Source organism: Balaenoptera borealis (assembly GCF_965194805.1).
Source record: "Balaenoptera borealis genome assembly, chromosome: 9".
Classification (NCBI taxonomy): domain Eukaryota; kingdom Metazoa; phylum Chordata; class Mammalia; order Artiodactyla; family Balaenopteridae; genus Balaenoptera; species Balaenoptera borealis.
This window is the reverse complement of record NC_138873.1, coordinates 27,721,103-27,737,672: the sequence shown is the minus strand read 5'-3', so window position 1 is coordinate 27,737,672 and position 16,570 is coordinate 27,721,103. Positions and strand designations below refer to the sequence as shown.

Genomic DNA, 16,570 nt, shown 5'->3' with positions numbered 1-16,570 from the left:
ATGACGGTATAGTAAGTACGTGCATGAAGCAACAGGATTTGAACTTGGGTCAGTCTAATGCAAAGCCTATGTTCTAATAGGTGGCAACTCGTGCAAACAGCAGTGACTAATGAGTGAGAGAAGGGGGTGTAAATAGACCTGGTGTACTTGGCCAAGGCAATATCGAAGCCTGCAGTAGCCAGTATTGGGAATCTGGTCAAGCGTTAAGTAAGCTGTCAGCTTTCATTCTCTCACTCATTGTGGGGAGGGGGGGGCGGGGGGCGCGGGGTGTATTCTATAGTGAGTAGTACTCTCTGTGCCTCAATTTTCTACTCTCTTAAAAGGGTATGATCAGAGAACAAGATGGTAGATGCATAGTTTAGCCCAGAGAACAATGCTTAGCCCACAGTATGGGCTAAAGATATTTTAGCTAGTTCACAAATATTTATTAAGGGTCTGGTATATATAAGGCACAAGGGTTATAATAATGAGACATGTTAAAAATGCTAACAGTGAAAGTGGTTTGATTTCTTCATGGTCTATGAGGAAAATAGGCATTACACACCTGAGTTCATATGTAGCATAGCCTTTGTGCTATGGGAGGAGAGTGTGTGCCAGGAGACTCTGTGTCGCTAGCAGGGCTCCAGCCCCTTGGATGGGGATTTCAGTAACCATGTCGTTATTTAGGGGCGTTGCTAGCTGGGAGTGATGGAAACAAGCAAGGCAAGGTGGTCTCATTATTTTAGGCATAGAAGACAAAACAAAGATGGAGATTCTTTGGAGAGATGGGATTCTGAGAATCAGGCAGAACCCTGGTAATCAGAACCGGATCAAAGTCAGGGTCATCCAGCAGCAAGGTGCTGGGTTGGGGAGTCCCAGCATGCATGACCAGGAAGAGCAGCAAGAGAAGAGGGCTGCAGCCCTGAGAACCCAAGAAGGCATGGGACCTTCCCCCACGGCAGATCCTGTGGTTTTCTGAGACTTGAAGCCCGTGGCTTAGCCCAATTAATCTCCTAAACTGGGTCATCACCCTGGGTTGCACAGCAAGCAGGAACCTGGCAGCAAAGGCCCTGTAAACACTGGCATCAATGAGAAAAAGCACTGGAAAAAATCTGGTTTCTTTCAAGTCCTGAGAACTGAGAACAATCAGATTCCCTTCTGGGCATTGCTTTAAAATCTGGTACCATAATCAGGTAACTTTACAAAGCAGGGCAATTACAGAATTAGTTAGAGGTGCCTCAGCCATTTCCCAGATAGCCAGGGAGGTGAAGACAAGGAAAAGGACTGTCTTGTGATCACTGGAAGGGCCACCGCACCCACTGTTGCTGCTTGGTCATTAGCTTGTATGGTCACTGAACCCAGGCAGGCCATGGCTTTTAAGGAATGCAAGTTTCACGGGAATTTTACAAACTTCTCCTGGATTTGTTAGCGTCCAGGAAAGGGAGCAAGACCCCCATGGAACACCCACACCCACACCACCTGCATCTAGAGGGGGTATATGTATGGATGCCCTTGGACTTGGGGACTTGGGTAGCTGTGGGAAGTTAGCCACCATCCACTGCAAGCCCCTGCAATTAAAGAAGGAAAGCTCTTCCATCCTAGCACATGCGTGGGCTTTCATCCTTAACAAAGGGCAAGTAATCACTCCAGAGTTATTTCCCTGTAGGACCCAGAATATGGACTGATAGAGCTTCCTAGCACTTTGTTTTACCAAGAAGTTGAAAACACTTTAGAAACATCTGATCTTTCAATTAAAAATAATTATTAACTCAGGTCATAAAAAAAATACCACTTTAAAAAGCAGGTAATACAGGAAATGGATCTTAGCAATTCGAAAGGGTTTAAACTCTGCCAAAACACAAACAAAACAACAACAGTCAGATCAGACTCCACGGATCATTAATCCTCACATTTGCTCTCCGATCTGACTTTGTGGCATATATTAGCATCCCCATGTTATTTACAGAGAAATGAAGTCTGAAGAGATTAAATAGCATGATAAATATCACATGATATTTAGTTCAGCAGAGTAGCCAGGGAAAAAGTTCATGATATGTACTTTCTGTTTAGTATTCAATGCACTTTTGCAACCTTCGGGTGCACCCAGCCTTCCTCCTCCACAGTCCATTCTCTTGACCTGCCAAAGGGAGTCCAACAAGCCAGCAGCTTGCTTCCTTTTCATGGTCCTGAACCAGCTGTCCATCTCTGTGCACAGTGTAGGTCATCCCAGAAAATGGGTTGATTTGAATGTAGTTGGGTCATCCTTTCTCCTCTCAACCTGTGCCTCTGTGTGCCAGGAGGTTGCATCATTAGGTGTGAAGAATATGAATTCTTTCATCTGGGAATTGTTTTCCCCAGAAATTACTTTGTCTTATAATATTTTAAGTGTAGGTACAATAAAGATTGACGGGAGTGGAATTAACCAAGTTGTGAACAGTGAAAGAAAGAGGAAAATGGACCAAAGTAGATGTCCTCGGTCTTTCTAAGGACAAGGAAATGAATGGTAAAAACAGGTCCAGCCTGGTACTAAATGACATCCATAAGCCCATGGGAGACAGGTGTAGAGAGGCAGAATATGAAAGGCCATTTTTATATTCACAATGTTGCAAATGGGGACAATTCTTTCCTATTATGAAATATTTCAAGCATAGAAAACAGAGAATAATTTAAGGAACAAATCATTATAGAAAAAGTTGATAACCCCTGTATGCCCTCCAACATTTCATTACTCTGTATATCTTCCCCCTACCCTGAATTTGATGTTCCTTATTCATTGCCTGTTTTTATGCTTTTTCTGTAAATTAATGTATTCATAAGCAACACGTGCTATTTTTAGATACTTTCAACTTAATTAAAAAATGGAGACAGTTGTTTTTCCCTAACATGATACTTTTACATGATATAAACATTATATATGTTTGGGTTTTTTTATTAATTTATTTTATTTTTGGCTGCATTGGGTCTTCGTTGCTGTGCACGGGCTTCTCATTGCAGTGGCTTTTCTTGTTGCGGAGCACGGGCTCTAGGCACATGGGCTTCAGTAGTTGTGGTGTACGGACACAGTAGTTGTGGCTCCCGGGCTCTAGAGCACAGACTCAGTAGTTGTGGCACACAGGCTTAGTTGCTCCGCGGCATGTGGGGTCTTCCCGGACCAGGGATCGAACCCGTGTCCCCTGCATTGGCAGGTGGATTCTTAAACACTGCCCCACAGGGGAAGTCCCTAAACGTTATATATGTTTTGTATGATTTGAAAATTATATATTTTACATGATTTAAACATTATATATTTTATAAGATTTAAATATTATACAATTTGAATATTATATATTTATATGTGTATATTATACATATAACATGTTTTTACACTATATGTAGCCCTAATTCATTTTCACTTTTTTTTTTTAACGTTTTTATTGGAGTATAATTGCTTTACAATGGTGTGTTAGTTTCTGATTTATAACGAAGTGAATCAGTTATACATATACATATATCCCCATATCTCTTCCCTCTTGTGTCTCCCTCCCTATCCCACCGTTCTAGCTGATCACAAAGCACTGAGCTGATCTCCCTGTGCTATGCAACTGCTTCCCACTAGCTATTTATTTTACATTTGGTAGTGTATATATGTCCATATATACACTACCACTCTCTCACTTTGTCCCAGCTTACCCTTCCCCCTCCCTGTGTCCTCAAGTCCATTTTCTAGTAGGTCTGTGTCTTTATTCCCATCTTGCCCCTAGGTTCTTCATGACCATTTTTTTTTTTTTAGATTCCATATACATGTGTTAGCATACGGCATTTGTTTTTCTCTTTCTGACTTACTTCACTCTGTATGACAGACTCTAGGTCCATCCACCTCACTACAAATAACTCAATTTCGTTCCTTTTTATGGCTGAGTAATATTCCATTGTATATATGTGCCACATCTTCTTTATCCATTCATCTGTTGATGGACACTTAGGTTGCTTCCATGTCCTGCCTATTGTAAATAGAGCTGCAGTGAACATTGTGGTACATGACTCTTTCTGAATTATGGTTTTCTCAGGGTATATGCCAAGTAGTGGGATTGCTGGGTCGTGTGGTAGTTCTATTTTTAGTTTTTTAAGGAACCTCCATACTGTTCTCCATAGTGGCTGTATCAATTTACATTCCCACCAACAGTGCAAGAGGGTTCCCTTTTCTCCACACCCTCTCCACATTTATTGTTTGTAGATTTTTTGATCATGGCCCTTCTGACCAGTGTGAGATGACATCGCATTGTAGTTTTGATTTGCATTTCTCTAATGATTAATGATGTTGAGCATTCTTTCATGTGTTTGTTGGCAATCTGTATATCTTCTTTGGAGAAATGTCTGTTTAGGTCTTCTGCCCATTTTTGGATTGGGTTGTTTGTTTTTTTGATATTGAGCTGCATGAGCTGCTTGTAAATTTTGGAGATTAATCCTTTGTCAGTTGCTTCATTTGCAACTATTTTCTCCCATTCTGGGGGTTGTCTTTTCGTCTTGTTTATGGTTTCCTTTGCTGTGCAAACACTTTTAGGTTTCATTAGGTCCCATTTGTTTATTTTTGTTTTTATTTCCATTTCTCTAGGAGGTGGGTCAAAAAGGATCTTGCTGTGATTTATGTCATAGAGTGTTCTGCCTATGTTTTCCTGTAAGAGTTTGATAGTGTCTGGCCTTACTTTTAGGTCTTTAATCCATTTTGAGTTTATTTTTGTGTATGGTGTTAGGGAGTGTTCTAATTTCATTCTTTTACATGTACCTGTCCAGTTTTCCCAGCATCACTTATTGAAGGGGCTGTCTTTTCTCCATTCTATATTCTTGCCTCCTTTATCAAAGATAAGGTGACCATATGTACATCGTTTTATCTCTGGACTTTCTATCCTGTTCCATTGATCTATATTTCTGTTTTTGTGCCAGTACCATACTGTCTTGATTACTGTAGCTTTGTAGTATAGTCTGAAGTCTGGGAGCCTGATTCCTCCAGCTCCGTTTTTCTTTCTCAAGATTGCTTTGGCTATTCGGGGTCTTTTGTATTTCCATACAAATTGTGAAATTTTTTGTTCTAGTTTTGTGAAAAATGCCATTGATAGGGATTGCATTGAATCTGTAGATTGCTTTGGGTAGTAGAGTCATTTTCACAATGTTGATTCTTCCAATCCAAGAACATGGTATATCTCTCCATCTATTTTTATCATCTTTAATTTCTTTCATCAGTGTCTTATAATTTTCTGCATACGGGTCTTTTGTCTCCTTAGGTAGGTTTATTCCTTGGTATTTTATTCTTTTTGTTGCAATGGTAAATGGGAGTGTTTTCTCAATTTCACTTTCAGATTTTTCATCATTAGTGTATAGGAATGCAAGAGATGTCTGTGCATTAATTTTGTATCCTGCTACTTTACCCAATTCATTGATTAGCTCTAGTAGTTTTCTGGTAGCATCTTTAGGATTCTCTATGTAGAGTATCATGTCATCTGCAAACAGTGACAGCTTTACTTCTTCTTTTCCGATTTGTATTCCTTTTATTTCTTTTTCTTCTCTGATTGCTGTGGCTAACACTTCCAAAACTATGTTGAATAATAGCGGTGAGAGTGGGCAACCTTGTCTTGTTCCTGACCTTAGTGGAAATGGTTTCAGTTTTTCACCATGTTGGCTGTGGGTTTGTCATATATGGCCTTTATTATGTTGAGGAAAATTCCCTCAATGCCTACTTTCTGGAGGGTTTTTATCATAAATGGGTGTTGAATTTTGTCAAAAGCTTTCTCTGCATCTATTGAGATGATCATATGTTTTTTCTCCTTCAATTTGTTAATATGGTGTATCACATTGATTGATTTGCATATATTGAAGAATCCTTGCATGCCTGGGATAAACCCCACTTGATCATGGTGTATGATCCTTTTAATGTGCTGTTGGATTCTGTTTGCTAGTATTTTGTTGAGGATTTTTGCGTCTATGTTCATCAGTCATATTGGTCTGTAGATTCCTTTTTTTGTGACATCTTTGTCTGGTTTTGGTATCAGCGTGGTGGTGGCCTCATAGAATGAGTTTGGGAGTGTTCCTCCCATTTTCACTTTTAACTGCCATGTAGCACTCCAATGTATGAATAACATTTATCTGTTTTGTAGCTGAACAGTAAAGTTTCTCTAGTTATCAGTCTAGAAAATGACTTGCTATGTCATAGCGTATGCACATTTCAACTTAGTAAGAATGAAATCTAGTATGTAATAAGTAGAAATCTAGTGAGATTTTGCCAGTTTTTCTCCAAAATGGTTCCATCATTTTATACTCCAACCCACAGTGTGTGAGAAGATCCATTTCTTTACATTTCTGATAAACTTGTTTGTGCCAGGTTTCTAAGTTTTGCCAAATCAATGGGCTCAAAATAGGCTTCATTTTATCTTTTATTTCCTGGTTCCTGATTATTAGTATGGTTGAATATATCCTCTCTGTTAATGACCATTCAGATTTCCTCTTCCATGAATTGCTTATGTCCTTTATCCACTTTTCCATTGGATTATTTGTTATTTTCTTATTGATTTGGAGGATTTACTTATACATTCAGGTACTAACCATTTGTCAGTCATATACATAAATGTGGTCTATTCTTAAATAACTGATTGTATCTCTGGAGTTTGCCCTGTACAAAAATTTTAACAAGCAAGTTAAAACTGAGATGTAGATAAGAAAGTTGATATTTCCATGAGTCGATGCTTCTGGAAAAGGATTATGAATGCCACTTTTTCATCATTTCCTTATTTGTGCAGAGAGTTCAGAGTTCCCAAGTTCAGAGAGTTAAGTGTAGGCCACCTAGGTTTGTACTTGAAAATGTCTGCTTGATTGCAGAGTAGGTAGCTTAGGATAATTTCAGTACTGAATAAGAGCCAATTTTGAGAGTGATTAACCTCAGATTACTAGATCTAATAGACTGTGTATCTTCCATCGAAATAGAAACTGTTGGACACTGGGTGCGTCTCTGGCCATGACCCCTCATAGGAGCACACAGAGTCAGCTTGAGGCAGGGGCATGAGGCATGCGGGAACAGTCTGTCCCCAATTTACCTCTCAAATATTTTACTACGAGGGAAGTCTCTGCTCATGACATAAGTCCCTAGACTCAGGCAACTAAAGAAAACATGAAGAGCAGAATAATGTCATGGTGATGTCAGGTTGCATGGACATGTTGCCTTGGGAACCCTGATAGGAAATCTTAAAATAATGATGACTTTCTTTCTGTTTCAGAGGTGTGGCGAAATCTTGTTTGAAAACCCTGATCAGAATGTCAAATGTGTTTGCATGCTAGGTAAGAAGGCTTCTCATTTAAAATCTATTAAGCATGCTGATGTCATGTGGGCTTACTGTTGTTCTGTTGCCTTACTGATTGTCTCTTGTTCCATATTGCAGAGGCTAATAGGCTCTTTTATAGGTTTATAGACAGCTATAACACATTTATATGTGGAACACTTGATGATAAAGAAAGGGTTTGATTTTAATAACTGTCAGTAAGTCAGGAACCATGCTTCTGAGTCTTTCAAATTTTTTCTTGGATCATCAACATAACATAGTATTGGGTGCTTTGTATTCAGGCAACTGTGATGAAAAAGTAAGAAGAATCACATTGTAATTCCTAAACTAGAGATCGTATGCTAGGCAAGTAAACTATTAAGTATTTACACCACAGCACAAAGTCCTTACTTACAATGCCTGGGAGGAATATACATTTGAACTAAACTGAAGTCAGCACAACAGTTACCCATACTGCATTTGTAATAAAAATTGCAGCATCATAATGACTAATCATTTGTTCTTGTGGGATGATATATCATCAGTGCCTTTCACAAACTCTTTAATATATAATATTCTGTTAAAAGATGAAGTTGATATTATTTTCCTCATTTTATAGAATAGAAAACTAGTACAGAGAATATAAGTGATGCACTTAACCTCAAAATGAGAAATGAGGCAAATCATGATATGAAAGTTTCTAATCTGTAAAAATTTAGGTCTAGTGTTTAGATCTTATTTGAGCCACTGAACTATGTTCAATGAACTTGTAATTAAGTAATTATAGTAATAGAACAAAACAGTAGCATGAATAAATAAAAATAATCCTTAAATTTGACTTTCACCAAAATTTCACCCTAATCCATTCCAACTTTGAACCATACTCATAAGCAAAGAAAAAAATTATTCATTTTAGCTCCTTCCATTTTCTCTGGCTACCTCATATGTTGGCAGCCTAGGTTATTGGTAAGATGGCTCAAAAGCAGACAGCAAGATAGAGGCAGCGGAACGTCTTGGTAATTTATAATTCAAGATCATCAAGTAATAAAAAATCAAAAGTTGCTCATGACCTAAAAACAAACCAAAAAACAGAAACCAAACACAAACACTGTATTTTCCTGGTCTTCTGATCTTTCTTATTTTCGTGTGCTAGTATTTTAAACCTTTCTGATGCAGTTCTTGTATGTTTTTATTTTAATTAAGATGGGGCTATATAGTAACATATCCACTGGAAAATAAACATGCTACTGGAAGCACATGAACAATGAACATAGCATAGCATCCAGAAATCCATTTCAAATGTCCAGTATTCCTTTCCCTTAACCACGAAAATGCCTCAGAATGCTACCAGTGCAGGGTACAAACCACAGAGAGAGAGAGAGCGAGAGAGATGGAAGCAGAAAAAATTCCTTTGTCCAGCCATATGTCCCAACTTTGGATTTGGGAAACCATCTCATCACCACATCAGATCTATTCATCAACTCACTCATTTAACTTTCACAATAGCAATATGGTTTGGTGCTATTATAATCCTCATTTTACAGAAAGAAATTGGTGGCAAATGATCGAATACTATAGGACCTTAATCCCACTAAAATATGATTTGATTATAGCTTTTACATGATCTACTAACATGAATCAGTTTTAGTTTATGATGACTTTAAGCACATGAACACATAACTTATTTTGATGAATTTTTCCTTGTACTAGCTCTCATGTAAGTTGCTTGATTAGTTTATAGCTAGGACAAGGACAGCAATAGACTGTCTACTACTGCCTATAGACTTGAACTCACTTAAAGTCAATCATCTTTCCATCTCTTCTGGATAATATGGTGTGGTTTATAACCCTAACCAGAAGACACTCCTGGCCAGCAAATGCATTCCCCCAGTGAATCTTCCAACTTACACAAATTCCCAAAATTAGAAGAATATTTATATAAATCAGCTTTCTATTACTACCACTGTCATAAGATTTACAATTAACTGAGTACTTAAATATGTCACAGATGAAGTCCATCCTGAGTACCTTACATAGTTAGATCATTTATTATAAGTAAATTAAGACATAGCCTCTCTTTCAAAATATGGATATCTTTGGCAATAGCAGTGTATTATTAAGCTTGTGGGTTTCATTAGTTTATTAGATTTCTATTTTCTTAGGGATATAGAACTAAATAATATAAAGGAACCATGATAATGGAAGTTTTTATTAGTTTAAGGGCATGGGATAATTAAAGATGGAATAGGAAGAACACTTGTACATTTTACCTTTACAGTAGATGGTAAATATTTATTGACTGTTGAAGATATTACTATGTCTAGTGAGCTGGAGTTACTCCGATAATGAAAATTATGCCCTCAAGGAGCTTACACCTAAGAAGGCTTAGACTTTTTCCTGCTTATGTTTTTAAGAGGATTCCTACAAAATTTAACTGAAACATTTACAAAGTCCTTTGAAATCTTAGATGAAAGAGAATACCAAAATAAAACTATTATGGGTATCAATACAGATGGATCAATCCACAATTAGCATGTGTCCACCTGAAGCCAAGGGCTACCATTTCACAGCAATAGTGTGCAAGATAATGAAAAAAGAAGTTGAATGATTTATTCCCTTAAAAGAAACAAGAGAAACTCAAGGCGTGAACATGTAACTCACTAAAATTGAGACCACATCTTATATTTTATCAAGAAGGGGCATCTGCATAACACAAAAATAACAACAGAGCTCCGCTTCACCACTGTCTGAGGTCTTATCTGAGTTAGTTTGTTGCTTCCTTTGAGAGGAACCTGTGATCGTGCCCTTATGACTTCCCGAAGCATTTCTTGAGAAAACTTTATATCTTCAACAGTAAAGGATAAGGAGTCTCTGCTGTTTAAAGGGACTGTTAAGTTTTCTAAGTGTTTCTAAGTCATGAATGTAGTTGGTGTTCTTGCAGATCACATTATAACCTTTTTATGAATAAGTCAAAATTTTGAAACAAGAAAACCAAATATATAAAGTCTGCATTTCCAGAACTTCACTCTGATCTTTATGCCACCCCAATATTGAGATCCCTAATGGAAGCCAACCTAAGACATTCAGCGCTTTGAAGTGTCAAGTTCTCGGCTCACCCCCTCCGGCATTCCCTCTCTACCCACTCACACACCAGGTTTGGGGCCCCCGCCTGGACCCCAGCTGTGCTTCAGCACATCTGCGATGGAATGGGGAAGAGGGTCACTAGCCAGGCACACCATTTGCAGTTTTCTTCTGTCCCACCGGTGTCTCCCCAGATCTTTCTGAAAAACACAATTTTTATGCTTTGAGTTGTTTACCTCATGACGTCCATGAACAAGTCATCCTCATTAAACTCTCACTTCTGGCTCATTACATTCAATGAGACATAAGTGTAAAATTCATCTGAAGTTACTCTGAAGTACTGAACTCAAAGCCATTTTAAGTGAGAGCAAACTATTGTCATATGTGGGCCTTACAGGCAATCATTTCTATGTTCAGGGGAATAGTTTGTGTTGGATATGAAGGTAAATAAAGATGTACTGCAGAGCTGGCTACACTGAGTATTTACTATTTATTCCTTAAAATTCTGTCAGAGGGGTAAAATGTAGACAGTGTTAAGTACCAAATTGTAATAAATGCTGCTTTCTTCTTTCCTTCACCCTTAAGGAGTTCAAAACTGCTAACTCCCATCCCCCTCCTTTTTCTCAATTTAGCCATAAGATTTCTCTCAAGTTAATACAGACCTCAAAGTTTACAGAACTATATCAAAGGGTACACAACTGTATAGTAAGATGTGTACCTTAATTAGATGTAATGAATTGGTAACCAAGGGAAGAAGGAAGTGGAGGAGAAATTATCTCTCATTACACAATTAACGTGTGAGGTGTGGCCAGTTCCTAAAAGGATTTTATTTTTCAAAGTATAATGAAACTGCTAGGTACAAAGAGCCAAGAGTATTTAAAGAAACTACATAAAATGATCGATGTTAATTCACTTAGTTCATTTGCTAACTTCTATCTGGGAAATGCTAAATCCTGGGGAAAGAAACTTTCTAAAAAGAGTTCCTGATCAGACTTGGTGCCCTTCTTTCCCTTGTAATTTTACAATTTGAAATTTTCAGTGGCCCTGCTTTTGTTTCATGTGTGATTCCTTTTATGCTGATTGGTGTCATGTCATTAGAATGTAAGGTCGTACTTTCTTATCTGCCATGGCTTAGAAAGGGGTGTTCATATTGTCAGGTTTCTGGTTGAAATTTTTTGTAAATCATTTCAAGAGATCGATCGTCAGTTTTCAAAGAAATAGAATACCATAAGATCAATATTTTATTAACATTTAACATGAGCACAGAGAGACTTGCTTTGTAGTCCAACCTCTGAAAAATTAACTGTGTACTTTCAGAAGTTGCTTCATCTTTCAGACTTCAATTTATAGTTTTTCTGCAAAGTGGTAATAGAAATGTCTGTCCCTTCCAGCCCAGGGGTTGTCCTGGTAATACCGAATGTGATGTTCTGTGAGGAGACGTTGCCTGCTATGATGCCCTAGATATGGTTTATGCATCAATAAATTAATAAATAAATAATAAACAACTGAAAATAAGCAACTTGATGATAAACAATAATAAACAAATAGTAAATTATTTATTGATGACATTAACAGTGTTTAGAAAAGCAATTAAAAAGACAAAACTATGCAAATGTGAGAGCAATTTTAGAAAATATTAAATATGTTCTTCAAAATTTTGTCATACCTCAAAGGCATCATCTAATATTCATTCAAAGGATATTCATTGAGCATCTACTATATGCAAGGTGCTATGCTAGGCACTGGGAATGCAAAGACCAGTGGAGCACAGGCCCTGCACTCAGAGAGTTTACATTCCAGGCAGAGATTCAAGCCCCAAACCCCAAAATCTGCAATGCTAGCTTGAGAGTGACAAATGATAGAAAAGAAATAAAGTGTGTTGGAACTTCAGAAGATGAAAAGAGTGCGTACAATTGGGATATGAAGACACGTGGATTGATATGCAAAGACCAAGAAAGAGGCAGCATTCTAAGTAGATACATGACCATTTTTAAAAGCCCAAATACAGGAAAACTGAGGAGTGGAGAAGGAAGTAAGTGTTTCAGGCCACAAGGAGTATAAAAGGATAAATTGGAAAGGAATTTGAGGCCTTATTGTAGACAGTTTGACTGTTACCACTGGCTATAAAAAGGACAGAAGTACCAAACGAAAGAGCGTTCTGGTCTCTTTTATTTAGTCAGTTAGAGAGCATTTTTTAATTTAGACAGAGGGTATTATAGAATATTCTATAAACTAGTTTCTGTGGGGCAGTATTGAGTACAGCTGTTCACCAAATACTTGTGAAATTAAATAATTTTAACCCAATGTATATTGGAAACTGATGGCCTGAATTCTAGGCTTGATTATTTTAATGAATATTACTTTTATCTTTTCTCTTTGATATCAGATATCATAGTATTTTATTTAAGAAGTACAATATTGTCATCTTTTATACTGGAAAAAAATTGATATTTTTTCACTTTTTGGAACTTTTTCATCTAATAAAATTGGGAGATTTTTTTATTTTAAAATTTTGCTCTTATCACTGGCATCTGCCTGTGATTTTTGTATGTGGACAATTTTGAGGTCTATACATTTTTTCTTAGAAATTAATACACAGTCTGTTTTAAGGCAAAATAATATGTTATCAAAGTAGGTCACTACTTTGGTGGCATAGTGGAAAGAACAGGGCATTTAAAGATCTGGACCAGCTAAAAATTGTGTGGTCATAGGCAAGTCACTTAAGAGTTATAGATCTCAGTTTATTCCTCCCTAAAATGGAATAAGTAATAATAATAATATTATTATCTACCTTATTAGGTTTGTTGAGGATCAAATAACACAACAAATATTAAAGCATTCAGTAAACTGTTAGAAGTCCTAGAAATATAAATATTATTTTATTGATACTAATAACTAAAATGTTCTGAGTTCTTGTATTTAATTTAATATTAGTAGTATTTTTTATGCAAACTGACAGCTTTGATATACTTTCAATATTAAACTGTTTCAGTTTGCTTCAAGTGAATAGATATTTTCAAGTACATGTTTGCAATGTAGAAATAAGCATATTATCATCATAGGTTATTAAAGAAAGATTATTGTAAGGACTATTTTATGTGCACTTAACTTTATAAAAGTGAAGGTCTATGTTCAAAGACAAAAGCTTTCAAGTTGCTTAACTTTGATTTACTGAGATTAAAATGCCTTGGGAATTTGAATTAATTTTTTAAAATTTTTATTGGAGTATAGTTGCTTTACAATGTTGTGTTAGTTTCTGCTGTACAGCAAAGTGAATCAGCTATACATATACATATATCCCCTCCTTTTTGGATTTCCTTCCCATTTAGATCACCACAGAGCATTGAGTAGAGTTCCCTGTGCTGTACAGTAGGTTCTCATTAGTTATCTATTTTATACATAGTAGTGTATATATGTCAATCCCAATCTCCCAATTCATCCCACCGCCCCCTTTCCCCCCTTGGTGTCCATACGTTTGCTCCCTATGTCCGTGTCTTTATTTCTGCTTTGCAGATAGGTTCATCTGTATCATTTTTCTAGATTCCAGATATATGCGTTAATATACGATATTTTTCTTTTTCTGACTACTTCACTCTGTATGACAGTCTCTAGTTCTATCCACATCTCTGCAAATGGCACAATTTCGTTCCTTCTTATGGCTGAGTAATACTCCATTGTATGTATATATACCACATCTTCTTTATCCATTCCTCTGTTGATGGACATTTAGTTTGCTTCCATGTCCTGGCTATTGTAAATAGTGCTGCAGTGAACATTGGGGTGCATGTATCTTTTGGAATTATGGTTTTCTCCAGGTGTATGCCCAGGAATGGGATTGCTAGGTCACATGGTAGTTCTATTTTTAGTTTTTTAAGGAACCTCCATTCTGTTCTCCATAGTGGCTGTATCAATTTACATTCCCACCAATTAATTTTGTCTTACACTTACGAAGCACTTCATTCTTATCATGTGAGTACATCATTTCACTCCTATATGCATGTCCAAGGATGATATTTTCTAACTCTAAAAGAGAACAAATTGAAACCTGGACATTCCCAAGGGAGGGCAGAGATGGCATTATCCTCATCTCTCACCCAGGGCCCGGCCTTGTTTTACTTTTCAATGCACTCATCACCAAATGATGTATTTTATATTCGTTTGTTTATTCATCACTCTCTCCCAGTCTCACTGCACCACACACCCATATATACAGAATGTAAATGTAAATATCATGAAAACAAGGAATTAATTTATTTACTGCTAAGAGTCCAGCATCTGGAAGAGGGTCCAGCCACCTAGCCCCTCACTAGAGCTTAATATTTGCTGAAGAGATACATGCTGATGCATTTGTCAAAACAGCACAATTGTCTGTAAAGCATGGCCCAGATGTGCCAAAGACTGATGGGTATAGCATTTAAAACCCTCTGCTAACTCAGCCAAGGAATGGGTCAGCTCCTAATTGAACTAAGTGGGAGTTTCCCAAGCATACTGCTCTGGGTTACAGGATGAGAAATACATAGTTCTCTACAAATAGACAATTAGAACATACCCTAAGAACACAGGTGATTATCAATTATTTCTTGAGCACTACTGTGTGCCTACCCCTCTACTAGTGTCACTCTGAAAGTTGATGTAATAGTGAGCTAGGTAGAATCCCTGTCACCACCCTTTATTCTGCAGCTGGAGCACTGGGTTAAGAAAACAGAAGGATTATTATTTCGTCTTCTCTATATTTACAAGAATATACAAAGTATTATTTCACCCTGAGGTTTATCATTTAAAAGGCTTTTACATTCTCTTGCTGCCTTTCAAAAATTTTTATTTGGAAACCAATATTGTCTTGCATAAGGAAAATAAGTTTGCTAGTTTCACAGTTGTTTTCCATGGAATGTGGCAGCATTTCCACAGCAACCAAACACCACACTTTTGTTTGCAGCTGAAAACCAGAACTCAGATAAGAGCTAGCTGCAGAACAACAACACAAGCAAAGGTCAAATTATCAGAACTGAAGTTATCAAACCCCAAAAATATAAATGTGCTGGTCTCGTATTAGCTTCATTTTCAGTCTGAAGGAAGAGAAAATGAGACCTATCATCCTTCGCACAAAGCTACACTTCAAAAAAATTTATTCAATCAACCAACATTTATAGGTACATAATGTGTGCCAGTGTAGGGATGCAAAGACATTGAAGTTCTGGTTCCTACCCTCAAGAAGCTCCCAATCCAGTGGGGCACGGACAACGACACAGGCAATGACAACATAGCATGAGAAACCATAATAAGGATGGGCCCAGGGTGTTATGGGAGGGAGAAGGGTGTCAGGACAGGTCTGTGCAAGTGGTGATAAGGAGCTGAGTGTCAAAGAGAAGCAGCTCACAGCCCTGTGAGGCTGGAAAGGGGCAGCCTGCTGTGAAAGGCGTTGGCAATTCTAGGTAACAGGAGCAGCAGGTACAGGATGCTTAATGTGACCAGTCAGAGAAACTGGAAGTCATTATACCCGGAGAACAGAATAAGAGGAAAGAAATGATAAGATAATCAGTGTGGAGGGGAAGGTGGGGCAGATTATAAGGGGTCTTATAACAGGGTAAAGACCATTGAGGGTTGTTTAAGCAGGGGAGCTACAATGTGAAATACAGTTTTTAGAGGGATCACTTGGTCAGAATAGAGAATGCACTGGAGGAGGACAAGACTGAAGAAAGAAACCAGCTTAAGGAACTGCAGCAATAATTGGGAAAGAAATGATGAGTCTGTGCCTGAACTAAGCCAATGTCAGGGAGGACAGAAGGTGTGAGAGTCAGCGGACTTTGAGAGAGGATTATAGGACTTTACAATGGAGTGAATGTAGGAAATATAGCTAAGTAGATAGAGAACAGATAGAGATGTGTTTTCCCCCACCTACTCCCAGTGGAGAGTATTCGAGAATCAGATTTGCAGTTGGGGGAGATGATGAGTTAAATTTGGGCATAATACACTGAGATGCCCAAGGACTTCTCAGGTGCAGAAGGGAGTCTGGAGCTCAGCTCAGGAGAGTGATCTGCTGGTAGGCAGTGGTGACTACATATCAACGATGATGACACCGTGGGGCAGGTGAGGAGTGAGATGGAGATGCACCTTAGAACACTGGGAAGCATCACTAAAGAGTTGGGCAGGTTTAAGAGGAGTCTAAAGAAGCCTAAATAGGTAGAAGATTAAGTAGATAGGAGATTAAGATTAAGAGAAACAGAAGG

The 16,570-nt window shown here is 37.7% G+C and overlaps 1 protein-coding gene across 2 annotated transcripts in view; it reads left to right on the top strand.

Moving 5' to 3' along the window:
* The window catches only part of PDE7B (phosphodiesterase 7B), a gene marked incomplete at its 3' end in the record, with an annotated part of 635,832 nt that overhangs the window by 410,079 nt on the left and 209,183 nt on the right, over positions 1-16,570 (top strand). For both annotated transcript variants that reach the window (XM_082405720.1, XM_082405722.1), the window contains one exon: positions 7,221-7,281. In XM_082405720.1, the coding sequence (XP_082261846.1) occupies positions 7,221-7,281 (61 nt within the window). The remainder of the gene's footprint in view (positions 1-7,220; positions 7,282-16,570) is intronic.